Raw genomic sequence first — 27,623 nt, 5'->3', positions numbered from 1 at the left:
ACTAATCTCCTCTGCCTTCACATGATCCACATTGCTTCGTATTCATGTGACTATCCAAAAGCCTCTTAAATGCTACTTTCGTATCTGTTTCCACCATCACTCGTGGCAGGGCGTTCCAGGCACACACCACCCTCAGTGTTAAAAATAAAGTGCTCCACACATCTCCTTTAAACTTTGCCCCTATCACCTTAAAACAATGCCCTCTAGTCGTTGAATTTTCCACCCTCGGAGAAAGATACTGACTGCCGAGCCTATCTATGCCTCTCATCAGTGCACCAGCTTACAATCACAGGACATTGTCGAGGAAGGAGTCAAAAGCTAATTGAAAGGATTCATTTGGCAAGGGAGACATAACATACATGAGAAACCACAGGCTGTCGAAATAACTTATGAGGAGGCAGGAAAGCCTCTGGAAGGTGGCATTCAAAGGCAATGCCTCTGGAGACGATCCCTGGTAGTTTTGCAAGAAAATGAGTTTGCAATTGAGGAGAGGAAACCATTTTCTTAATAGGTCAAGTAGCCAGTACTAGGGATGTGGCTCAAAGGCACATCCCTAGTATGGGAGACTATCGGCGCGGACTTGGTGGGCCGAAAAGGCCTGTTTCCGCGCTGTATATATATGATATGATATATGATATCAATCAACATTTGCAAGTGCTAAAGGCATTCTAAGCATGCTGTGTAATGCAGATAATCATTTCTTGTTTTGATGTTCAGCAATTTTGCCTTATTTTTTAAAATTCATGCAGCTTCATGAACTTCAATACCTAAACTATGATATTTGTATTAAATCTGGCATACTGAAAATCTTAAGCAGACATATGAGGGCATATTTGATTAATTGAATAAAAGATACAGAATGGAAACAGGCCCTTTGGCCTACCGAGTCCATGTCGACCATCCATTCACACTAGTTCTATGTTATCCCACTTTCTCATCCACTCCTTACCTACGGGGGGGGGGGGGGGGGGGGGGGGGAGGCAATTTACAGAGGGTTAATTAACCTTTAAGCTCACACGTCTTTTGGACTGTGGGAAGAAACTGGGGCACTTGGAGAATACACATGCGGTTACAGGGATAACGTGAAAACTCCAAACGGACAGCACCCAAGATCAGGATAGAACCTAGGCCTCTGGTGCTGAGAGACAGCAGCTCTACATGCTGCGCCATTGTGCCACTCTTAATAGGGCATCTGCATTTGGAAAAGAACCAAACATAAATAAAGAATCCACCAGCTTACACGTGTTCTCGCCTCTCTGAATGGCCAAGAGTTTGAGTTTCTCTGGTGGAACGTAGTCGCCGTCTTTCTCTTCCACAAATGGAGAAAGATGAGGTGGTAGAGTGACTCCTAGGAAATAATCTTCTACTGGAAGAAGCCCTTTGCAGTTAACACTGTCAAATACCCACTGCGGCTGGATATAATACCTGCAGTCAAAGCAGAAAAGGAGAGGTCAGCAATTTTTCAAGCCAAGATCTTTCTGCTGGTTCCAATTGGCATATTATAAATGTAGAGGCACGGTTTTAACATTGTAATTATACCCACCTCTCTGAAAACAATTTCAATTGTTAGATAAATTGTCTTAATAATTAGATTAAGTCTGAAGACGGGGCTCGACCCAAAATGCCACCCATTCCTTCTCTCCAGAGATGCTGCCTGTCCCGCTGAATTACTCCAGCATTTTGTGTCAACCTTCGATTTAAACCAGCGTCTGCAGTTCTTTCCTACACATTCCATTCTTAGATCCTGTACTGCCGCGAGATGAGTGACCCCAATTATTTCAACAGTGATTTGTAGGACTGCAGTCATGAAGCGAAGGAGAAAATTATTTTGATCAGTCTGAAGAAGGGTCTCGACCCGAAACGTCACCCATTCCTTCTCCCCTGAGATGCTGCCTGACCTGCTGTTACTCCAGCATTTTGTGAAATAATTGACCTAGATGAATAATTCTAATTATTTACATGTTTTCTGAGAGCACCTGCAAAAGCAAACCAGAACGCATGAGTAATTTCCAGCTGCTACACCCAGTGCTGGCTGCTTTTAAATTGCACTTTTTTTTGTGAAATGTAGGTTTTAAATTTACAGCTGCAACATGGAAACAGGCCTTTCAGCCCACACTGGTCATTGATCACCCATTCACACCAGTTCCATGTTGCCCAACATTTGCATCCACGTCCTACACACTGTGTGCAAGTTTACAGAAGCCAATTAACCCAAAAACCCGCACGTCTTTGGGATGTGGGAGGAAACCGGAGCACACAGGATGAAACCCACGTGGTCACAGGGAGAGCATGCAAACTCCACACAGACAGCAGCCGGGGTCAGTTCACATTAGTAGGTTATGCTCAAAAGTTCACAGCAATTGACAAATGAAGATTGATTACTAGTTATCATTCTTCAAGCAAGTGAAAATACATTATGGGCATTTTGCAGCTTTTTCACAAAAATGTTGCTTCTTCCTCCTTTGGAATAATACAAAACTCAAATAGTGGTAATTTGATCCAAATTACAAACCAACAATCCTTAATTCCCATCGTGGATGGAATGGGCTAGTCTTTTTTAACATTTTCAGGTCAATGCACTAGTTGCATTAACTCAGGATATGGGGCAAGACAATTAGGATTGATATTAGAGGAAGTCCTTCATTCCAAAGGAGGTAAATCTGTGGAATTCTCAGCTGGCAAGACCAAGTATCTGAATATGATTAAGAATTTAATTAGACATAGAAAATAGGTGCAGGAGGCCATTCGGCCCTTCATGTGATCATGGCTGATCGCCCTCAATCAATAACCTGTTCCTGCCTTCTCCCCATATCCCTTGATTCCACTATCCCCTAGAGCTCTATCTAACTCTCTCTTAAATCCATCCAGTGATTTGGCTTCCACTGCCCTCTGTGGCAGAGAATTCCACAAATTCACAACTCTCTGGGTGAAAACGTTTTTTTCTCACCGCAGTTTTAAATAGCCTCCCCTTTATTCTCAGACTGTGGCCCCTGGTTCTGGACTCGCCCAACATTGAGAACATTTTCCTGCATCTAGCTTGACCAGTCCTTTTCTATTTTTATATGTTTCTATAAGATTCTCTAAGATCCTATATGTTTCTATAAGATCCTCTCATCCTTCTAAACTCCAGTGAATACAAGCCTAGTCTTTTCAATCTTGTTCCATTTTGGGGCATATGACAACAAAGCACTCTTGACTCATTAAGCAGATGGATAGATTACAAGACAAAAAAGGGCACCAAGGGCTATGATATTGTGACTGGGGATCATTGGTAATGGTATTAGATAGAAGAGCAGGTTTGAAGGGCCAAAAAGCCTACTCATGCTACTATTTTTCGATATTATACAATGAACAAGCTGATGGCATTCATGTTATGGCTTATTTTCTCATGCCACAAGTGAACATCTGTCAACATTTTAAAATGGTAGCGTTTGCATTCTCTACCAAACCATTGATTTAAAAGAAACACTGAAAGCATAAGGAAAATGACAATCCACACTGAAGAAACAATAACTGTACTAAAATGTACAATGTTTAAATTTATAGCAAAGACTCAGCTAAAACAATGGATAAAGGACGTCAATGGCAGCATTATAATTTGCTCTAACCATTTTGTATTTGACTAATCTATGAATAATGCACTAAACCCAGTAATATTTGCAGTATCTTGGTGAAAGAACCGGGGAGAAGAAGAACGGTAATTTTACGAGTGGGAAATAACTGCAACTATGCCTCAGCGCTGAAAAATTGTTTAAAATAATGCCAAAATCCAACAGGACAATAAATACTTTACGGAAATGCAACATGGTGGCCCAATCAGGAATTAATTTTATTCTAAATTTTTCAGCACTTGCAGTAATTGACTCCATTTCCATGATCCATCAAACAAGGTTCCACAACTTGGTATGTGCAGTTCAGAGAAATTGTTAAGTAGAAGTTTACCATGAGTGACAAAATACACAGCAACTCAACAGATGTTTAAATGTTGTGTCAGCACATACCTATTGACGAACTGCTGATCAAGTCTTGGCCTGTCCACTATCTGGTGGGTAATGGTTTCATCTGTAACGGGATAATTAGCACCTATGCAAAGCGACTTGTCCCACGATACCATGCCTCCAAAACACCTGAAAGCGTAATTGATAAAAACAGTTTATGACTTAAGAAGAGGCATTTTCCCTGCCTTCCCTGCCCTTGGTCTTATGGACAGTAAGTAGAGGTAGAACAAGTGTAAATGTGAAAATGCATGAGTAAAACTCCCCCATCAGACCCAAAGATAGACACAAAATCCTGGAGCAACTCAGTGGGTCAGGCAGCATCTCTGGAGAAAATGGATATGTGACATTTTGAGTCGAGACCCTTCTTCAGTCTTCATTTTGTGTCTATCTTTGGGATGAACCCGCATCTGTGGCTCCTTGTTAATACCCATCAGATCCATACAAGCTATTGTCCACACACACCTGTGATGATGTTTTGGGTTGGGACCCTTTTTTCAATTGCCTGACCCACTGAGGTACTCTAGTACTTTGTGTTTTTTGCTTAAGATTCCAGCATACGGAGTCCCCAGTGCCTATTTTACTTTAAACTTGCAGTTTAAACCTTCAAAATTAAACTTTTAATTAAACTTTTAATTAAACAATTAAACTTGCAGTTTAAACATTAAACCTTCAATGTTTCAATAATAGAATCATACAAACAAGGATCTCTTGGCGAGGCAGAGAAGGATTTAAAGCAAAAAAAAAAAAAAATCAACTTGTTCTCTCCAACAACCATTGTACGCTGTTGTTATAAAGGCAAAACCAAGGTTGAGCTTTGAGTCAGCCAGTTAGCCAAAAAGAATCTTAGGTGATTGCAATCTATTTGTCAGCTCCAGTGTGAAGTGTCAGTCGGATACATAAGACTTTTTAAACTGTACTACCGCAAACTGCTGGCACTATCAGTAACCAAAGTGTTGCAAGTGGTGGCAGGGGAGAAACAGATGACGGTACGGGATTCAAAAATAGGTTTCCTCATCAAACAAGTTATCGTATGTACCTTATGAGAAATGTCAGCGATTCACGTGGCACCTCTCTGTTCAGGAAAAACTTCAAGCCTTCAAACAATTTCTTCTGTTTTTCTAATACTTGCTGCTCCTTTTGCCTCTCTCCAATCAGCTCTGCATTCTCCTGTATAAATTATTAAAGTTATTCCAGTGTCGCTTATTTACTACAGATAACCTTCCAGGTACACAAAAATAGTTAGAATATTAATAGCCTTTGAACATTGATTAACTACTGTGTCGCCTGCAAAATACCACTTTGCGGTATAAATTGTAAACTCACTGCCAACCCAATTCTGCACATAACCAAAAAGCAAACAAAATCTGCAAATAACAGAGATCTAGCAGAAAATGCAAATACTCAGCAAGTCAGGTAGCATCCATGGAGGGAGAAGTAGTTAATATTTAACTAGAAATTCCAATCACCCAAAACATTAATTTGTTTTCTCCCCATTGTTCAGTATTTACAGTGTTTTTCTGGTTTAAATCGTGATCACATCGATTTATCTCCTGTCCTTAACATATGAATTTGCAACCAAGATATGATACTGACTTTGCTGTCAGCTTATTTAGGTAATTATATGCTATTACAATGGAAAGGTAAATTCATGGAATAGTTTTGTTTTTAAGTGAACAACCTGATTTAATACAAAATTGTACCACACCAAATGCTACAGCAAGAAGTGTTAGCTCTTTGTCTTGGAAAACATGATAAATGTCGTTGATTCTGTAAATATTTCAGACTGTTACAAGATCACAAAGAACCACAAAGATATTCTGTATATTGCAATAAAAAGGTGCTGTTTGAGAATGTATGCTTGTTTTGGGTCTAATTTTAAATGTTTTATCCTTGGGGAAACTAAAATGTTATTTTCTTAAATGTTTCTCCTGCACCCCACTATCTCCCAATGGGCTTCTTGCATTTATAGCTCATCAATCAAGTGGCCAAGATTCATATGAAGCTCTCAACAACAAACATCAACTCCACAAATTAAAAACATATTTTCTTTGCAATGCTAGAATCTAGAGCAAGATCCAGTGGTGTTGGTCAGGCATCTGTGGAGAGAATGGATAGGCAGCGTTTCATGATATTCCAATTTACACTTTACAAGTCAACTACGCAGTCACTAAACGTCACCAATCCATTCTTTCCACAGATGCTGCCAGACCCGCTGAGCTTTCCCAACAAAGTGTGTTTGGATGCAAATATGTTGTCTGTTCGAACAGAGAAGAGTCTGTTCTACAGCTGTAGAAAGGATGAGTATTTCCCATGCCATTCATTGACCACTACTACTCAAAACAACTTGCCTAATTTTCAGCACCTATGAAATCATGACAAAGTCAAGCTGACAACAAAAATAAGTGAAGCAGCACGAAGTTCTCTTCTTACTGGAAAAGCAGTGCTTAAATGATGGTGACCAATACTAGATGGGTTGTGAATCTGTGGAATTCATTGCCACAGAAGGCTGTAGAGGCCAAGTCAATAGATATTTTTAAGGCGGAGATTGACAGATACTTGATTAGTATGCGTGTCAGGGGTTATGGGAGAAGGCTGGAGTATGGGGTTGAGAGGGAAAGATAGATCGGCTATGATTGAATGGTAGAGTAGACCAGATGGGCCGAATGGCCTAATTTTATTCCTATAACTTATGAACTTATGCAAAACTTACCTCTTCCTGAGGAAACTCATCTGGATCATCCTCGTCTTCATTTGAAGACACTGTTCGGGCTAAACTAGCACCCAAGGCAGCCAGTTTCTACAAAAAATCATAAAATGTAATTCAGCAGTAAATAAAATAATGAAAATGTCTAAATTTAAACATCTATTACGATGTCCTCTAACCTCCACATGACTTTCAGAGTCCATTGCATACATCTCTTCATCATCTTGTGTCAGCTTCCTTTCCTCTGGCTTTTCCTCCATCTGAAAACAAACTTTCAAGTTAGTTCATTCTACTCTGCATTCAAAATGATCACCTTCACCAAAATTACATGATCAGATATCTCAGTTGATAATGTTAAATCTCACTGGAACAAAAATCATGGATTTAAAAAATATTACAAACAAAATATGTAGAGAGATAACAAAATAACCACCATACATTAAAAAACATATAAGATTATGAAGGGGTTGAACACGTAAGAGGCAGGAAACATGTTCCCAATGTTGGGGGAGTCCAGAACCAGGGGCCACAGTTTAAGAATAAGGGGTAGGCCATTTAGAACGGAGATGAGGAAAAACTTTTTCAGTCAGAGAGTTGTGAATCTGTGGAATTCTCTGCCTCAGAAGGCAGTGGAGGCCAATTCTCTGAATGCATTCAAGAGAGACCTGGATAGAGCTCTTAAGGATAGCGGAGTCAGGGGGTATGGGGAGAAGGCAGAAACGGTGTACCGATTGAGAATGATCAGCCATGATCACATTGAATGGCGGTGCTGGCTCGAAGGGCCGAATGGCCTCCTCCTGCACCTATTGTCTATTGTCTTTAGTCCACAAAAGTTATATTTTTAAAAAATAAGTGTGTATTTAATACAAGCTATAACACATGCTTTTACTGTAAATCAGTTCAAGATCTACTCCAACTTTAAAATCTGGCTGAGGCCAATTAACCTACAAACCGTGGAAGAAACCCGAGCACCCAGAGGAAACCCACGCAGTAACAGAAAGAATGTGCAAACTCTGCGCAGACAGCATCTGGGGTCAGGATCGAACACTATCTCAGACGTTGTGAGGCAGGAGTTCTACCACTGTGCCATTTTAGAAGTAGAATGAGAAAGAAACAGAGGACTCTACAGTAGAGAGATTAATTACACGATATGCTTAACAAATATCACTAAACATAACACCCATGTCTTTATGACACAATAACTTTGACCACGCTTAAGGAAAACGCTATCTACCTTTGGAGGATAAAGCAGATTAAGGGTCTGGTAGAGTCTGAAGTTGACGAAGCCCAGCAGCGTCGTAAAAAACTCGGTGAAAGTGGCCATCACTCTGTAGTCCACGTCTGTTGGATGCTGGAAACAGAACATTTTAGAGCTTCAATTAAACAGGGCAATCAAAGCAAAAATAGGAAACATTTCCAGAGTGAAATTGCGGTTTTAACTCCTCTTAAAATTAAATATTTAGAACTAAACAATCTGTTTGATTGCACCTGCAACAACACAATCGCATGTGGAAAAAGTATTTACTTTGCAAGTCGAGGTGTATGTAATTCAAATTTAATGAAACAAGGATTACCAACTTTAGATGCAATGCAAATTAAAACACGGTATGACTATTGTAAATCAAGCTAGATCAGGACATCGAGTATAAGGTCAGGACATTGAGTATAAGAGTTATGATGCAGTTTTATAGGACCCTTCTTTGGACCCTGATTTTTTGTAGGACTGGTTAGGCAGCATTTGGAGTAGCGGATGCAGTTCTGGGCCCCATTACAGAAAAGATGTGGAGGCTGTCGAACGGATGCAGAGGAGGTTTACCACAATGATGCCTGAATTAGAGGGTAATAGCTACAAGAAGTTGGACATGGATTATTTTCTTTGGAACGCTAGAGTGTGGGAAGACCTGATAGAAGCGTAAGAGTTAAGAGGCATAGATACGGTAGATAGTCCGAAATCTTTTCCCAGGATGGAACTATCAAATACTAGAGGATCATAGCTTTAAGGTGAGAGGAGCAAAGTTTATAGGAGGTGTTTGATGCATTTTTTTCTTTAAACACAGAGGATGGTGGGTGCCTGGAACATGCTGCAGATACTACAGTGTCGTTTAAAAGACTTTTGGATAAGCAGGGAATGGAGGAATATGTATTATGTGCAGGCAGATAGAGGTTGGCCTTGGCATCATGTTTGGCACAGACATTGTGGGCTGGAGGGCCTGGTTATTTGCTGTACTGTTCTAGCATGTATTTATCCATACAAAAGGGCCATTTAATATAGGAATATTAATCTACATTCCAACAGCTAGAATTTCTACTTAAAAGGACAACATGCTGCCTTTGCAGGAGACTGTAATTAACAGAAAGTTAAGGATTAATCTATATAGTAACCATGTGGTAACATTAGGTTCAATTATTTGTTTGGCTGCTCATTGCTGATGAACAATTTCTGGATTATCTATTTTAAAGATAAAGGGACTAATTAATGTTACCAAATAAAAGACCGAGAGCTATGAAAATTGTAATGATTTGAAAGGAAATCAAGGGGACGCACCAGAAACTGTCTGGTATTAAGGTCAGGATGTAAAATGACATGTAGCCTTTAAGGATATTAGTTAAGCATAAATCTCTCCACCCTCAAACCAAGCTGTGCAAATATTTGCTGCCATCTGTGTACATTGAGTCACATTGACAAAGCAGCAGCAACAGCCAGCTATAAAATTTATTTGTTTTAAAAATTAAACTGACATCAAATGGTGTAAAAATAAAAATAAATGATTTTGTTGTGGTCGGTACTGGCAGATCCATAACTCGCTGGTATTTAGAAGGATGAGGGAGACCTCATTGAAATTTACTGAATAGTGCAAGGCCTAGATAGAGTGGATGTGGAGAGGATGTTTCTACAAGTAGGAGAGTCCAGGTCCAGAGGGCACAGCCTCAGAATAAATGGACATGCCTTGAGAAAGGAGATGAGGAGGAATTCCTTTCGTCAGGGTGTGGTGAATCTGTGAAAATTCATTGCCATAGTCGGCTGTGGAGGCCAAGTCAATGGATATTTTTACGGCGGAGATTGACAGGTTTTTGATTAGCATGGGTGTCAGGGGTTATGGGGAGAATGCAGGAGTGGGGTTGAGAGAGATCGCCATGATTGAATGTCAGAGTAGACTTGATGGGCCGGATGGCCTAATTCTGCTCCTATAAATGAATGACATGATATATCAAAGCTGCACTCAGGAGCTCTGTAGACAGACAGCTTTCTATCAAATTGATCAGGTATGATTTTGCAATGTCTCATTATATTAAGCACTTAATTATGGATCAATGCGTGCTAATACATTTGAGCAATAGCCATATTACCATCTTAATCCTCTGGGTTTTGCTAAAGGCAACAATTATTTGGCATCTACTTAATCTCAAAACAAAAAACGACACAGAGCGCTGAAGTAACTCAGCGGGTTAGGCAGCATCCCTGGAGAACATAGATAGGTGATGCTTCAGGCTGGGACCCTTCTTAATCTGAAGTCCCATCCTGAAACGTCACCTATTCATGATCTCCAGAGATGCTGCCTGACCCACCAAGTTTCTCCACTGCTAAGTGTCTTTTTGTGTAAACCAGCATCTGTAGTTCCTTGTTTCTACATGAATAGTTGACGTTTTGGATAAGAACCCTCCTTCAGAATTCTTTCGATTCCAAAGAAGGGTCCCGACCTGAAACGTCGCCTATCCATGTTCTCCAGAAATGCTGCCTGACCTACTGAGTTACTCCAGCACTTTGTGTCTTTTGTTGTAAACCAGCATCTGCAATTCCTTGTTTCTCCTCTTTTTATTATATCCAGTTGCTAACCATTCTTGCAGACTTTAATTTGATGGAGGGGAATTAAAAATCCACATCACTAACCAGACTGCTCATTTTTGGAACAGCAGTGACACCAAGATTAAGAAATATCACATGATTCACATATGGGACCATTTGAACAATGAATAGAAGGAATTACAAAGATCTTTGTTCATTTACTACCATGACAGAATGGGAGCTTTATTCCTGGGAGCCAGCTGCAGTGTCCCAAACCCTTGTCACAAGGGATGCTTTTCAGCAATACGAAGGCTTTTAAAATATAAAAAACACCCACAGCATTGCAGTTGGCTCAACGAATGACAAGTAGTGGTTCAAGCCCAGTAGCTGGCTTATACTGAAGAATTCAACAAAAGAATTTGATTTACCAAAAGCTCCGGCAACATTGCAGAGAAATTACAATGCTACTAATGCTGTGGTTTCTGGTCTAGTTGCAAAATCCCAGCCTTTACATGGGCTACAGAGAGGCTCAAAACATTTACTAACAATACCTTTGGAAAAGTTCTGAATTTTTTTAATAATCCCTACATATTTTTCCAAAGCGCTTTCAAGGGCATTGAACAAAATTATTCATATTTTAAAGTTAATCAGGGAGAAATCAATTGGATTGCAACAAATATAAACTTAGTGCATTAGTATATTAGCTGGTAGAGCTGCTGCTTCACAGCGTCAGAGACTCGGGTTCGATCTTGACCTCGGGTGCTGTCCTTGTGAAGCTTGTGACCACATGGGTCTCCTCCCGCATCCCAAAGACGCAAGGGTTTGAAGGTTAATTGATCTCTGTAAATTGCTGCTGTGTAAGGAGTGGGAAAGTGGAATGACACAGAACTAGTGCGAACGGGAGATCGATGGTCGGCGTGGACTCTGAAGGCGGTAGTCGGCTGAAAGGCCTGTTTTCATGCTGTATCTTTAAATCAAATTAAACTTGACACCAATGTAGTTCTTAATACAAAAAAAAACCCTGATTTGTATTGATGATAAAACTCTTACAAATTCCCACAAGCTCACAGCCAATACTTTTGCAAAAGGACACAAAGTGATGGAATAACTCAGCAGGTTAGGCAGCATCTCTGGAGAACATGGCCAGGTGATATTTCAATCTTCTTCAGACTTCTACAAACTTGAACTAAGACTGTAGATTTTTTATTCATCATGCCGAACCCATGAGTCAGCACAAGTCAAGCATAATGGTGCTGCAATCCGATGAACTCAAGATTATAACGAAATGTATGACGTGTGCAAGACAAATCTATGGCTTATTACCACTATAAAAGAGAATGATTGGAGGTGATACTGCTTGTAATAAATCTTTGGCAAATGTATTAGAAAAGATTTCCTCAAGTGCAGTTTTCCCCAAACTTTACAGACATAACACTATTTCTTGATACTTGAACTAATTTTGGGATCACTTTTATGCAAGGTTTTAAAGCTGGTAATATTATCAGTGAGTGTTCAGACTCGGACTATTGATGCAGTGTTTCAGTGATGAAAACATTAAGCTGCTGTTTTTTGTTTTAGAATTTAAAGACGATAGTTTAGTTTGTTTGCAGTGGACTCCTGCCACCTAAAGTATGTTTATAGGGCACAATGCACTGCAGATACTGGAAACCTAAGCAAAACACAAAGTTCTGGGGGAACTCAGTAGATTAGGCAGAGTCTGTGAAGGGAATGGAATGGAAAGGTGACGTTTTGGGATGCGGCCCCTCTTTTTAAAAAGTACGGGAAATGGGGCCGATAGGATAGATGGAAAGAATTATAACTGCAGATGTAATGAGTGCCTTGCTATAATTCCTATGGCTGTGATGATCAAATTTATACTACCCTTCAGAAGTAATTTCAAGCAGGCTTTTCATATCTGTTTTAAAAGATGGATTGGTCAAATGTTACCGTACTTTTTTAACGTATATTTTCTTTCAATAGGAAGAGGCCTATTGGTCCATCAAATGTATGCTAACTCTCAGGACATTCCCATCAATTCCATTAACTGGGGAAACTGAAAAAAACCATTGACCTGCACTACAAGGATAGAGAAGAAAACTGAACAGGAGCTGCTTTCATCATAACACCTCACGTCTTCGTGAAAGTAGATTTTGGAGAAGAAAACACAGTGGCACATTGGCGCAGCTGATAGAGCTGTTGCCTCACAGCACCAGAATCCCAGGTTCAATTCAGACTCCGGGTAATGTCTGTGTGGAGTTTACACGTTCTCTCTGTGAGTGCATGGGTTTCCTCCGGGTGCCACTGTTTCCTCCCACAGTCCAAAGGCATACAGGTTTGTAGGTTAATTGGCTTCCGCAAACTGTCCCTAGTATATAGGATAGTGCTAGAAGTGTACGTGTGATTGCTTGTCGGCGCGGATTTGGTGGGCCGAAGGACCCGTTTCCATGCTGCATCTCTAAAGTCTAAAGTAAAGACTTGACACGATAACCTTGTTTCTTTCTTTAGAGATGCCACCTCATCTGCTGAAGTGTAGTATTTTCTGCACATTGATTGGTTTTAACAGCTAGCAACACTGCAAATTGCTTCCATGTTGTCTTCATACTTACATCATGTGCAAATGTGTACGGTACAATCCAGGTTATTTGCTGACCAAGAATTTCTGCCTGGTAATAAACTCCTTTGATAGACAGGAACACCTAGTTTTAAAAAAAAACCATCACGTGTGAATGCATGAGAGTAAATCCCGTTTGCAAGCAAATAAAAAAAATAGGTGTTTGCTGTTCTACAATCAAATTAGCATTATTATAATTACAGTGAATTATTAAAAAATAGACAATATAATTTAAAAAATAAAAGTGCTGGAGTAACTCAGCAGGTAAGGCAGTATCCGAGTACATGGATAGATGACGTTTCGGATTGGGATTGTTCTTCAGAAAGGGGTCCTGAACAAAACATCGCCATTCCATGTTTTCTAGAGATGCTGCCTGACCCGCTGAGCACTTTGTATCTTTGTTTGTAAACCAATATCGGCAGTTTCTTCTGTCTACAATACAATCGTCTCCACATTATATGCCTACCACGTAAAAAAATAAGAAGCACTGATTATATTACGTTCGGCACAAAGCAGAATTACTGGGAAATCACAATCAAACCTGGTTGCCGTTCAAAAACGCTACGTAACGGAGATCGGAAATTTTAAAAAAAACAGAAAATGCAAGAAACAGAGTCAAAGTCCCTTCATCAGATGATCGGTCAATGATCTGAGGCACTGTGGCTCTTTTTCCACAGATATTGTCTGGCATTTTCTGTTTTTTCTCCCCGTCTGCTTTTGTTACTTAGTTTTTCTTGGACTGAAGTTCTGCAAGCACAGGATGTACCTGACTGCAAGGCTTAGGTTTAGCTTTATTATTGTCATGTGTCACGAGGTACAGTGAAAGGCTTTGTTTTGCACGCTACCCAAACAGATCAGATATATACTACACATAAAAACAATTAAGCCAAGGTTGAGTGCAATAAGTAGAGCAAAGGGGAAATTGCAGAGTGTAGAATATAGCTCTCGGCATTGCAGAGCAGCAGTTCTATAGACATAGTCCAATGTACGCAATGGGGTAGAGTTGTTTAAAGTTGGTAATTTCCTTCAGAACAGCCTTCCCAGTTTGGCCCATTAATTAACAATTAAGTTTCACTGCCAGACGCAGGGTTGAGTAATGGAGGTGGTGTGGGAACATGACTGAAGCAGACTAATCACGTTTACTCAGTCATGGATACCAGCTGTATCCAATTTAACAGTCCCTCTCTGCATCCAATTTAACAGTTGTTCTTGTTCAAAGCTTTTGTATTCCCGGCAAAAAAAACATCACTGTTGATCACACAGTCCTCTAACCTGCATCGACTGGTATGTGCTCCATTGGCTGTGAAACGGCTTGGGTCATAAAATACTATAAAATGGAAAGTTTTATTTCTTCCCATTTATTTTAATTACGGTGGAGCAATACAGTTACAATCTTAAAACTTGTCACAGAGTGCAGAGGGATCTGAAAACATCTTTATTCCCCTGGCACTAATTCAATATTTTTTTATCAGTACACAAATTATGAATTTCTTTCCGTATGCCCAACTTCTTCCACCGTGTAAGTCGTATTTACATTTTTCTGCAAATAATCCTATTGATTCCTTTATTCTATTGTGTTCGCAAGTTTGACCATGGTCTCAGGTTTACTCAAGGGACCATGATGCTATTCATTGCTATGTTATTAGCAAATTGATAAGCAACACAAGGAATTCCTGAAAGAGAGAACCGTGGCCCTGCATTAAAGTAGATTGGATTTTTACGACGATGTTGCCAGGACTGCGCAATAAGGAGAAATTGAGCGGGCTAGGACTCTATTCTTTGGAGCACAGTAGGATAGGAGGGTGATCTTATAGAGGTGTACAAAATCATGAGAGGAGTAGATCAGCTAGACGCACATATTCTAGAGTAGGGGAAATCAAGAACCAGAGGTTATAGGCATAAGGTGAGGGGGAAAAGATTTAATAGGAACCAGAGGGGTAACTTTATCACGTAAAGGGTGGTTGGTATATGGAATGAGCTGCCAGAGGAGTTAGTTAAGGCAGGGACTAGAAACATTAGACAGGTACATGGAAAAGACAGGTTTAGAGGGTTTTGGGCCAAATGCAGTCAGGTGGGACTAATGTAGGTGGGACATATTGGCCAGTGTGGGCAAGATGGGCCAAAGGGCCTACTTCTCTATGACTCTAATAGGGGTCCATAGGAAATAAAAGAATCCTTTTAGCCTTTGTACTTTCATCAATAGTTTTACCTTGCATTCAGAAAGCAACTGGCATCTCTTTTTTGGAACCGAAAAAGGTTAATTTTAATATAAATAAAGCCGTTTTGTGACTGCTTATGTATAGTAATACCTGTACTGAACTGTATACAAAAATGAATTCTACGTGTGAATCTTGGTACGTGTGACAATAAAGTATCATTGAACCACTGATCGAAGGTGGCAAAAGTTGGGTAAAAATGCTACATTCTCAATTCTCCATAATGCCATTTGGACTTTAGAGATACAGCGCGGAAACAGGCCCTTCGGCCCCCCCGAATCTGCGCCAACCAGCAATCTCTGTACGATAGCACTATCCAACACACTAGGGACAATTTACAAATTTGCCGAAGCCAATTAACCTACAAACCTGTACGTTTTTGGGGTGTGGGAGCAAACCAGAGCACACGGAAGAAATCCAAGGGGTCACAGGGAGCATGTACAAACTCTGTACCGACAGCACCTGTAGTCAGGATCGAACCCGGGTCTCTGCCGCTGTAAGGCAATAACTCGACCGCTGCGCCACTGTGCCGCCCCCAAGTACAGTTCAAGTTTAGACAATACGCACCTTACGGAGCGACCTGGAGGTAATAACAAAGTTCATAAACTCCACAGACAGGCGGCGACATAACTGAATTGTTTGTACGTGGCATTTCCCAGTGCGAGGGAATGTTGCGAATAGGAAGACCATGGACAATGCATCGTCCAGGTCCCGGAGCGCATCAATGAAGGTCGGGTACCTGAAGGAACAGTAAAACAGAAATGCATTGCTTAAATCCATTATTTTATATAAGCCATGACATTCAGAGCATGTAGTGAACAACTAATAATGAACAACTACTAAGCTGATTACAGGTTTTGTAAATAACCTTCTGGCAATCTGAATTACAAAATATTTTTTTGTATAAGAGAAATCCAGGATCGAAGGGTACAGATCATGTGCAGGCAGATGAGATTAGTTTAGCTTGGGGAAAAAAGACACAAAGTGCTGGAGTAACTCAGCGGTTCAGGCAGCATCTCTGGAGAACACGGATAGGCGACATTTCAAGACCCAAAGAAGGGTCCCGACCTAAGGCATTGCTTATCCATAGATACTTGCTGCCCGGCCTACTGAGTTACTCCAGCACTTTGTGTCGTTTTTGTATACCAGCATCTGCAGTTTCTTTGTATTCACATCTTAGTCAAGCTTGGCATTACGTTTGGCAGAGACATTGTGGGGCGAAGGGCCTGTTCCTGTGCTCTACTTTTCTATGTTCAGTGTTCTTATTCTCCAAAACATATCAAATTCCCTGAAGAACAACTAAACTGTATTGGATATCTTTGAAAATCCCACATCTTCGGATGCAGAAATACGGAACAGGGAGAAAAACCTCTTGACATCAATATAACTTCTGAATTTGCTTAAGGCAGTCATAGTCATACAGCGTGGAAACAGGCCCTTTGGCCCAACACACCGACCAACATGCCCCATCCACACAAGGTCCTACCTGCCTGCTTTTGTCATGCAACCCTATAAACCAAATATCTGTCTAAAGGTTGCAGGGAAAAGTCAGGGGAAAGCAAGGAATTGGCTCATCTTTAGGCCCAGAAAGCTTCAACTCTTACAAAGCTTGATCAGTGTATGTATGTGTGATTGAACATCTCAATTTTCCTGGATGGTAGCAGTCACGACAATATTTATGCAGCCCACATTCATCCAGGACAAAGCAGTGCCGTGATAAGTAGTTCATTCACATCCACAAACATTCATTTAATCCTTCATCCCTTCACCAGTTTATCAGAGCAGCAAGATGCCCTTTAGTTTAGAGATACAGTGTGGAAACAGGCCCTTTGGCCCACCGAGCCAAGCCAACCATCGTTAATTAACCTGCAAACCTGCATTTCTTTGGAATGTGGGTGGAAACCGGAGCACCGGGATAAAACCCACGCAGTGACAGGGAGAACGTTAAAAACTCCGCACAGGCAACACGTGTAGTCAGGATCGTCCAGGACCTGGGTCTCTGGTGCCATGAGGCAGCAACTCTAACGCTGTACCAATATGCATGTCGTCTCCCAAATAGTCCTTGACAGTATCATAGAAATTATGAGGACAAATGATGCAAGTACATGGGAATAGGCCTATGTTCAAATTCCATCCAATTTGGCGACTATTCTGACTTTAACATACATGCAGACATGCTTGAGCAAAACACAAAGTGCTGGAGGAACATGGCAGGTCAGGCAGCATCTGTGGAGGGAAGGGACAGATGACAGGGGTGGCGCTGGAGGCAGATACAAAAGTGATGTTGAAGAGGGTTTTGGAGAGGCACATGGAAATGTGGGGAATGCAGGGACAAGGAAGTTACGCAGCAGATTACTTTACTTTGGCATCATGTTCGGCACAAAGGGCCTGTTTCTTTTCCGTACTTATCTATGATGTTTCACGTCGGAACCCTTCTTTATACTGATATAGAGTAGGGCTGATAATATAATTCATATTGTTGGATTAAGTAAGGAAATCTCCATATTCAGCCTTATTGGCGACCAATAATCTGAAATACATTCCAAGATTAATAACAAATTATAGGCGAGACAGTTGTGAACATTAGAGAACTTTGTGGATGGTGTGAACTGGACTCTCAGCCTTAAGTTACTCATGGAGTGAGAACAGTAAAGAAGGCTAGATTTAAACAGAAGTGCACAGGTATGTGTATTTTGTACATAGGTGGGCTGCAACATCAACCACCTCAGTTCTCTATGTCTGCAGGGTGCGAGATTTAGAGGGGGACCTGAAGGGGGATTCCACCCAGAGTGTGTGGTGTGCCTGAAATGTACTCCTGGAGAGGGTGGTAGAAATGAGTCACTAATAAGGCTATCCAGATGGAATCACTTGGGCTTTGAAGGGCAAGGGCCAAATACTGGAGGATAGGATTAATACAAATGGATGCCCAATGGTAAGGAGCGACACAATGGGCCACATTTCCCCAAGTTCTGTGACTCTGACTCTCCCCAACCCTAGAAAGAGGCAACTGTAGATGCAGACTGATGGCAAAGGTAAAAAAAGGGGCAAAATTAGGTTCAAGAGCAGTTATCTTTATGAAAACATGTAGAAGGTGAGTTCCTCTGTAGAACAAGAAAATGAAGGCAAGTTTTGGATCACAAGAATTCCTTAAGGAAACAGGGTGTTGCAAGTCAGGTGGGACTAGTGTAGAGGGGACAGTTTGGTCAGCGTGGGCAAGTTGGGCTGAAGGAAATGTTTCCATGCTGTACGACTATGATAAGTCAGAGCGAGGAACACACCAAAATGAACACCCAAAGACTCTATGGTTTAATTACAGGAAGATGGGATGGGATAAGAGTTTTAACTGTTCATTTCAAAACCACGAAAATTTGAAGAGCTTGGATGCCAACACTGATCGTCAACATGGTTTACAAACAGGGAGAAAGAAAGCAACAGAATTCAAAGTGAATAATATGAAGGGAAAGGTGTTGATGGAGTTTTGTTCAATAGTTTTGGAAGGACATTTAAAGAGGATTGAATTTGTTCTCAACACTGGACAAAAGGTGGGAAGAAAGACGATCAAAAACAGATTCAGGAATGGTGGACATTTCCAACAAAGGGCAACAGAAAGTCATGACTGAAACATTAGATGAAGATTTTATTGCGCTTGGTAACTTGAGATGGATGTGTCTGTGACAGATATGAAGCAAGGCTACAAATCCTTTCATTCGATATCCAAACAGAAACCCTGATATTGTGTAAATACAGGAGATGCCCTGTCAATCATTAAGTTACATCAAACCACCTTGAGCAGAATTAGCTTCCCCATTAAAAACATAGTAGTTTTAAATACATGATGGTGTAAATTAAGTGTCAAAGAAAATATTTTAACAAAAAGATGATTCCACATCAGCTGACACCATTAGAAATTTGTTCTTGCATCAAAAATCATTTTTGGAAAAACAAAAACATCTTCTGCATCAATAATTTAATTTAATACCACAAGGGAAAAAATAGCTGGTACAGGTTAATAGAAGATGCATAAATTCTATTTTTCCTGATAAAAAGTAGAGTCTAAAACTCACTGTTTTGGGGTGGTGGACCACTGGGTCAGAAAGTGTGTAGTTCACTGTGGGAGGGTAAAAGACATGGGAACTGGCAGCATGCTCCCATGCCACAGAGCAGTGGGACTGAAGGATACTACAACAATATACCATTTGCAGTGTTTTCAAAATCATCCAAGGAATTGTCGAAGTATAACAGAGTGACAGGGGAGAAGTGGAAAGGAAGGGATGATTGGAGACAGAGATAAACAAAATAATTAAACTTTCCAAAAGACAAGTGTCTTCAAGGACACAGGATTGATGTCACTTGGGCATTGCTCTTTTGCAGTTGTACTAAGCTACTCTGATTATTTTGGCCATGTAATTCTCCCAGCCATGCTAATTTGTTTCTTACACTTCATAGACCAGAATATTTAAGAATACAATTAAATTGGGTTTTTAATTACATATGATCAGCCATGATCACATTGAATGGTGGTGCTGGCTCGAAGGGCCGAATGGCTTACTCCTGCACCTATTGTCTATTGTCTAAAGCAAAAGATGTCAGGGATGAGAAATCTTGAAACGTTGAAATCTCAAAATAGAAATATTCTGGTTCCATATGAAATATTATTGATTGACTGATACAGTATGGAAACAGGGCCTTCAATCCACTGCGCAGGAACTGCAGATGCTGGTGTAAGGCCGAGTCGATGCTGATCATCAATCACTCGTTCACACTAGTTCTGTATTATCCTGCTTTCTTATCCACTCCATACAATTTAGGGGCAGGTTACAAATGCCAATTAACCCATAAGCCACTATTCTTTGAGGGACATGGGAGGAAACCGGAACACACACGGAGAAAACTAACACAGTCACAGGGAGAACATGCAACTCCCAGACAACTCCCAAAGTCAGGATCAAACACATGTGCCTGGCTCTGTGAGACAGCAACTCAACCAGCTGTGCCACTGCGCTGCCCATTCTTTATTAACCTGGCATTCTTTAAGTGCTGATGGACTATTTGCATTTTGACCATTTTGTAATGTCATTACAGGTTAATTAATTCTGAAATTTATGCTCCAGCATTTCCTCCCCATAGAAGCATCATGTCTGTTGGAAGCTGAATTGCCTCCATTCTGAATTTGACACAGGCTAATGTTGTTCACCACAAGGAGGCAGGACTGGGAAAAGGATGAACAGGAGGAGCATTAGCTTCAATCTACCTGCTACCTACAGACTTTAAAGCACAAACATCAAAAAAGCAGATCAATTGACCCAACATCAACTTGAATGCACCCTTCTGCATCTGATGTTAATACAAGCAGTTTCTTTTTCTCTCTGGTCTAACCTTCCCTTAAATGTAACTGCTGTAAATGTGGTAGCTCCCCCTCCCCATAGTCGCAACAGAGTCCCACTAGTCCTTACCTTTCACCCCAACAGCCATCGCATACAACATAATCCTCCAGCATTTTCGCCACCTCCAAAGGGATCCCACCTCGAGTCACATCTTCCCATCTCCACCCCTTTCCGCCTTCGTTCCCGTTCCGTTCCCTCCGCAATTCCCTGGTTAACTCATCCCTCCCCACCCAAACCACCCCCTCCCCAGGTACCTTCCTCTGCGACCGCAGGAGATGCAACACCTGTCCCTAAACCTCCTTCCTCGACTGTCCAGGGACCTCGATAGTCCTTTCAGGTGAGGCAGAGGTTCACTTGTTCCTCCTCCAACCTCTTCTTCTGTATCATTTGATCAAGATGTGGACTCTTATACATCGGCGAGACCAAAAGTAGACTGGGCGATTGTTTCGCTGAACACCTTCGCTCAGTCCTCTTGGACCGACCTGACCTCCCGGTTGCTAAACACTTTAATTCCCCGTCCATCCCCACTGCCCTTTCTGTCCTAGGCCTCCTCCATTGTCAGAGTGAGGCCAAACACAAATTGGAGGAACAGCATCTCATATTTTGCTTGGGCAACTTAAAACCCAGTGGTATTAATATTGATTTCTCTAACTTCAAGTAACCCCTGCATTCCCTCTCCCTCCAACACCCAAGTCGCACCAGCTTCTCGTTCTCACCCAACAAAAAGCTAACAATGGGCGGCACGGTAGCGCAGCGGTAGAGTTGCTGCTTTACAGCGAATGCAGCGCCGGAGACTCAGGTTCGATCCTGACTACGGGTGCTGCACTGTAAGGAGTTTGTACGTTCTCCCCGTGACCTGCGTGGGTTTTCTCCGAGATCTTCGGTTTCCTCCCACACTCCAAAGACGTACAGGTATGTAGGTTAATTGGCTGGGTAAATGTAAAAATTGTCCCTAGTGGGTGTAGGATAGTGTTAATGTACGGGGATCGCTGGGCGGCACGGACTTGGAGGGCCGAAAAGGCCTGTTTCCGGCTGTGTATATATATATAATGGCCTGATTCCTTTATCATCGTTACTTTTTTGCATATCTTTCCTTCATTGTTCTATATCTCTCTACATCATTGTCTGTATCTCTCGTTTCCCTTTCCCGTGACTTTAAGTCTGAAGAAGGGTCTCGACCCGAAACGTCACCCATTCCTTCTCTCCAGAGATGCTGCCTGTCCTGCTGAATTACTCCAGCTTTTTGTGTCTATCTGCTGTAAATGTAAATGTGCTGCTGTAAAAAAAATATTGTTCCATTTCAGTGCATGTGACAAGAAAACACTTTTAACTTCAGACTTTCTCTATAATTGTTGACTTCATTAACAATTTTCAGCTTTCTAACAATACTTTAAGTCAAATTCTGCTCATTTAAGATTACCGGTTCAATTATCTCTAACAGCACTTTTGGACAGGAGAGAATGACTGATCAAGTTACAATAAGCAACTAAAAAACAAAATAAAACACTGCAGATACTAAAAGTCTGAAATAAAAACAGAAGATGGTGAAAAGGAAGATAAAATGGTCAAAACTTTGCTGACCCTTGGAAAATAAAGCTAGTTATATGGTCTCTACATCCCAATTATGTCTTAATAGTGACAAGAAAAAGTTAGTAAATAAAGTAACCAAAAATGATAAGAATTTGGACAATAGACTGCAATATAGATTCCTCATCAGGTCAATGGTGGGAGGAGAGGAGCTCATTTTGCAATTGATTTGTTCAATGTAATTAATTAAATGTCAATAAAAGCATTAATGCGTGTACTTTAAGAAGCAGCAAAATACTTCTTGTTATTTACATTGATTAAAAATGAATATTCATAGTGCCACCATTCATCGTGGTTAATTCTGTACAATGCAGTACTGTTTAGCTGCAAAGTATTTCAATTTCCAAAGTTGCACACATTTGTAACATCTACCCTATACTGAAAATGCTGGTCTCCTGATGATGTTAAAGTGGTCTCCTTAATACAAGCCAGTTTAGTGGCAGCAGTGTCTGGAACCAAGATTGTGTTCAAATTATACCGTGTGGGCAGATCTCACCATCTACGTGTGCAATAGTGAATTGATGCCCGCAGTACCAAACTCCCCCTCACCAATCATGTGTGATGTGTTCAACTTCCACACGTATTCAGTTAAATCAACTTTAGGAATTAATGTATTGGTCACATAAACGTCAATAGACAATAGGTGCAGGAGTAGGCCATTCGGCCCTTCAAGCCAGCACCACCATTCAGTGATCATGGCTGATCATTCTCAATCAGTACCCCATTCCTGCCTTCTCCCCATATCTCCTGACTCTGCTATCCTGAAGAACTCTATCTAGCTCTCTCTTGAATGCATTCCATTCCTAATAGTATTCCATTTCAAACAGCACCACTCTATGGCCCAACGTGGTAACTACAGAAAAACACAAGTGCCAATGACCTCAGCGGGCCAGGTAATAGCTGCGGAGGCCATTTCGGGTCTGGCCTCTTCTTCAGACCAAGAACGATTCGAAACGTCACCTATCCATGTCCTCCACAAATGTTGCCTGACCCGCTGAGATCCTCCAGCACGTTGTGTTTTCTCAAGATTCCAGCGTCTGCAGTTCCTTGCCTCTTAATAAATGCAGAAACTGTGCCTTAGAAGATTAAGAAAGATTTTCTGATATTTAAAAAAGGGGGGAATTTTATACTTGACATGAAATAGATTTTTTTCAAATCGCCCTGGCTTACTGGAATGACGTTAATTTGCAATGTATTCAGAATTTATTTTGAAAATTTTGTCTCATCATCTGGACATTTTAGCAGATTATCAAACTGCAATTATTTGGTCCCTTTTCAATGCTTACTTTTGTCTCAAAATGAGCCACATGACTGGTTACCGATTAACCCGAGGACGGATTTCCCAAGCCCTCCGCCTTCCATCATTCTGATCCATCTACACTGTAAACACAGTGCCCAGCCTTTTCATTTTTTTTCAATTTAGCAGTTTCACACAGCATTGAATCACACAAAACAGTCCAGACAGAATCTCCCAAGCCACACAACATCCATACCTTTGCCAATGCCCCTGATCTCCACAGCTCTTTTATTCCCGCAACTCCTGAGAATTGTGCTAAAATCTGGGAAGACTTTTCAACCAAGTCTGCATTCAGGTAGAATATAAACTAATTAACTATGAAGTATAATTCCATTCTTAATTGCAGACTGCAATCTCTTATCTCTATTTTATATACTTTAATAGTCAGTGACAAACAGTAAAAGATAAATTATCACAGCAAAAAAAATCTAGAAATATCACTCGTATCACAAACATTTTAACCATTTTCTAAAAAGCTTATTTTGGTTGAAGTCAAATAGTCCTGGGCATCTCCAGTTTTTATATTTTAATTTTTTCCACATTTTATTCTACTCTGGAAGAGATGGAGATAAATTTACGAACTGTATTTATTCACAAAATGCTGGAGTAACTCAGCAGGTCAGGCAGCATCTCGGGAGAGAAGGAATGGGTGACGTTTCGGGTCGAGACCCTTCTTCAGACTGAAGAAGGGTCTCGACCCGAAACATCACCCATTCCTTCTCTCCCGAGATGCTGCCTGACCTGCTGAGTTACTCCAGCATTTTGTGAATAAATACCTTCGATTTGTACCAGCACCTGCAGTTATTTTCTTATATTAATTTACGAACTGTGGTATACATTTCAAAATGTTCATGTTTGTTGCACACAAACCTGCAGGATTGATGTGTGCTGTAGAGAAATTAGTATATCTCGCACTCAGCATCAGCAGGAAATGAAATCATTCTGATGCGACTGTGGTGATAATGAGAAATTTCAACCCCATTAGTGTTCCTTGAGACACTCTCAACCGAGTCTTGGATTCTACTGCGCTTAATATATTCAACATTTAAAGGCTGACCTCGAGTCACAGGGCAGTTTAGTGGCACAGTTGCTGCCTCACAGCACCAGTGACCTGGGTTCAATCTTGACTTTGGGTGCTATCTGTGTGGAGTTTGCATATTCACCCTGTGAACGCATGGGTTTTTTCCTGATGCTCCAGTTTCCCCCCACAACCCAAAGATGTGTGGATTTGTTGATTAATTGAACTTTGTAAAATTGCCCCTCGTGTGGGGAGTGGATGAGTAAGTGGGATCACACAGAACAGCCAGTCGACAAGGACTCGGTGGGGCAAAGGGCCTGTTTCCATACTATATCCTACAATCAATCACATTGACTCTGCTCTTATCAATTGTGTGTGTACGTGTGTGTGTGCTTGCACATATGGGCTTATTATTTTCAAAACTCAGCAGATATTGTTGATGGACTGAAACCAGAGCTGGGACGTGAGTGCTTCTCCATCTACCTGGGCCAAAGGGCGAGTTTCCATGTACCACTAAACTAATGCGATACAAGAACAATGCAATACAAAGATAGAAATAGATTGGACTTAATGAACACAAAGTTTCTTCACAAATTACCTTTCTTTGACAACGTGATCTAGCTTGTACACAGGTTTATTGTCCTTGAGTCTTCCAACTGTTTTCCATTCTGCTTTTCCAAAGGCCTTCCGGAGTTTACGGACAAAAACCTGAAAAAGTAAATCACCCCAAATTTCCTTTAAAATGGATGCACTTAAGATTTATTTTAATAAATTTTCATTGAAATACAAGTTGAAGAAAATGGAAATAAAACAGATATATTCCCAGCAGAGTGTTCGTGTTAAGATTAGCTTTGAGCGGCTTTAATCATTTTGCTGGTTGGGTAATTGTAATTCTTTTTGCACGTCTTTCAAATCAAGGGTAATACAAAACAACGAGAATTTCTCCTGCTAGATTTCAGAATAATCCAACAAAATGATCTATAATGAGTGTCCTGATGATTTTGAGATGTGGTGTAAGCGGTGATGATGGAGGTGATGGAAGGCTGAAGAAAAGTAAGAGCCCATGGAGGGATTTAGACACCAGGATCAAAACTTTGCATTGGAATTACGGAGACCAGAAGTTAATGTGGGACAGGAGCAGGACTGGAGGCAAAATAAGATACAGGTAGCAGAGTATCAGAAGCACTGTGGTTTACACAGGATGGAGGGAGTGTCAACTCTAAAAGCAATAATGCAAGGTTAAAGGTTTTAGCAGTGGTTATGATGAAGTAGGTATCAAGCAAGTGAATTAAAGTTAAATTGGCAGCCTCCTGATGATTTTTATATGTGTCAGAATCTCTTTTGGAGTTGGCTGGTACACGGGTGATGTTCAGAGCCTGATTCATCTTGGGTGAATGGCCATGATAATCTCTGAAATCAGTGAGTCTATTGTGATCGGGGTCAAATGGTCAGGTTGAGTTTTCAGAGGGTTTTATGGGAGAAGGGAGCAAACAAAGATTAAAAAAGAAACAGGTTTGTGGCTGGAACAGGTGGATTGGCTTTGCTGAGCAGGGGAAGGAAGAATGCAGATAAAGGTGAACCATGGTCTGAATCTAAACAACAGATTCACAAGTCCTCAAGCAGTGGAAAGGGATCCAAGGAAATAAATGCTGAAAGGTGAGCTGCAAGTTTGATTCTAATCAAGATATTGGAACAGTTAGCTGTTTTGGGAGACAACTATTGAGCAGATTTGAGCAATTATGTGCTTTGATACTGGAGGGATATTAGCAGTATATTAGAAATCTTTGTCCACTAAAATACTAAAGTTCACATTTCCACGAAAATTTGTAAAATCTTATAGCATTTTTCCTCATTTACAAGATTACCCCAACAGCTTTAACATACCACCAAACATTCCTAGAAAGTCAGCGTATTAAGCGCAATGAAAAGTGAAACTATAAATTGCAGCTATACTTTGAACAGCAGCACAGTGGTGTAGCTACTGGAGCCGCTGCCTCACAGTGCCAGAGATCCAGGTTTGATCCTGACCTCGGGTGCTGTCTGTATGGGGTTTGCTCGTTCTCCCTGTGACCGGCTGCTCCCATTTCCTCCCACATCCCAAAGACGTGCGGATTTGTAGGTTAATTTGCCTCTATAAATTGCCCCTAGTGTGTAGGGAGTGAATGAGAAAATGCGATAACATAGAATGAGTGTGAAAAGATAATCAATGTTCAGTGTGGACTTGGTGGGCCTAAGGGCCTGTTTCTGTGCTAAATCTCTAAACTGAGCTAAAGCATACCGATTGATTCCTCAGTATTAAATGAAAGCAGAACAGTTGATCTCCTAGAATCACCCACCTGCCTTACGGAAAATTTGCCTGCCACAAGAAACACAAGAACTGCTTCTAACAACTTCCTATATAAAAAGATAAATTAAAAAATGTTTAAAGGATGACGAGAACATGTCTTCTTTGGGTAAATTAACTTAAAAGAAAATATCAAGGAGGACGAGTTTCACGATTTCTCCAGAATTAGTATTGGAAGTGTAGAATGGCTTTAAAATCCCCCAAAGCTAATAAATAACCATCAACTTTAGGAAATTTTAAGATTCCTTTAGCTCACGATGGCAAACAAATAATCTGAGCACTTATGAAGAATGTTTCTAAAAATGCAATTAATATTGTTAATGCAAGAAAATTAAATACAAACGTACTTTATACTCACGAAACTTGTTCACAATGGGTTCATGCAGTAAAAACTTGATATCTTTCATAAGATAAAAAGTACGTGGAGCTGTTGAACCTTTGTTAACCTTCTTCTTGTGCTTGGGTTCATGAGGATAAACGCCCTTCAGAATGCATAGCCGCCTATTAAAAATAAAAGGCAGAATGGATACAGCAATTATTTTAAGGATGGAAGTTAGTAATGTGGCTCATTATATTTTGGATGGGATTATGCCAGATTTGTTCTGTTGAAACCCTCAGAAATTTAAACATCAATAACTCTACTGCTTGTCGTCTGATTTCAACCAAATACCATTCACCCA

At 40.7% G+C, this 27,623-nt stretch overlaps 1 protein-coding gene across 1 annotated transcript in view; it reads right to left on the bottom strand.

Moving 5' to 3' along the window:
- The window catches only part of pes (pescadillo), a 37,021-nt gene that overhangs the window by 6,608 nt on the left and 2,790 nt on the right, over positions 1 to 27,623 (bottom strand). Inside the window, exons 3-12 of the mRNA XM_078421555.1 lie at positions 27,291 to 27,444; positions 25,198 to 25,307; positions 15,881 to 16,052; positions 13,093 to 13,182; positions 7,937 to 8,053; positions 6,882 to 6,962; positions 6,709 to 6,795; positions 5,035 to 5,165; positions 4,002 to 4,127; positions 1,241 to 1,425 (exon numbers count right to left, since the gene is read on the bottom strand). Of these exons, the coding sequence (XP_078277681.1) occupies positions 1,241 to 1,425; positions 4,002 to 4,127; positions 5,035 to 5,165; positions 6,709 to 6,795; positions 6,882 to 6,962; positions 7,937 to 8,053; positions 13,093 to 13,182; positions 15,881 to 16,052; positions 25,198 to 25,307; positions 27,291 to 27,444 (1,253 nt within the window). The remainder of the gene's footprint in view (positions 1 to 1,240; positions 1,426 to 4,001; positions 4,128 to 5,034; positions 5,166 to 6,708; positions 6,796 to 6,881; positions 6,963 to 7,936; positions 8,054 to 13,092; positions 13,183 to 15,880; positions 16,053 to 25,197; positions 25,308 to 27,290; positions 27,445 to 27,623) is intronic.

Source organism: Rhinoraja longicauda, chromosome 25, assembly GCF_053455715.1.
Source record: "Rhinoraja longicauda isolate Sanriku21f chromosome 25, sRhiLon1.1, whole genome shotgun sequence".
Classification (NCBI taxonomy): Eukaryota; Metazoa; Chordata; class Chondrichthyes; order Rajiformes; family Arhynchobatidae; genus Rhinoraja; species Rhinoraja longicauda.
This window is presented reverse-complemented; position numbering and strand designations above follow the sequence as displayed.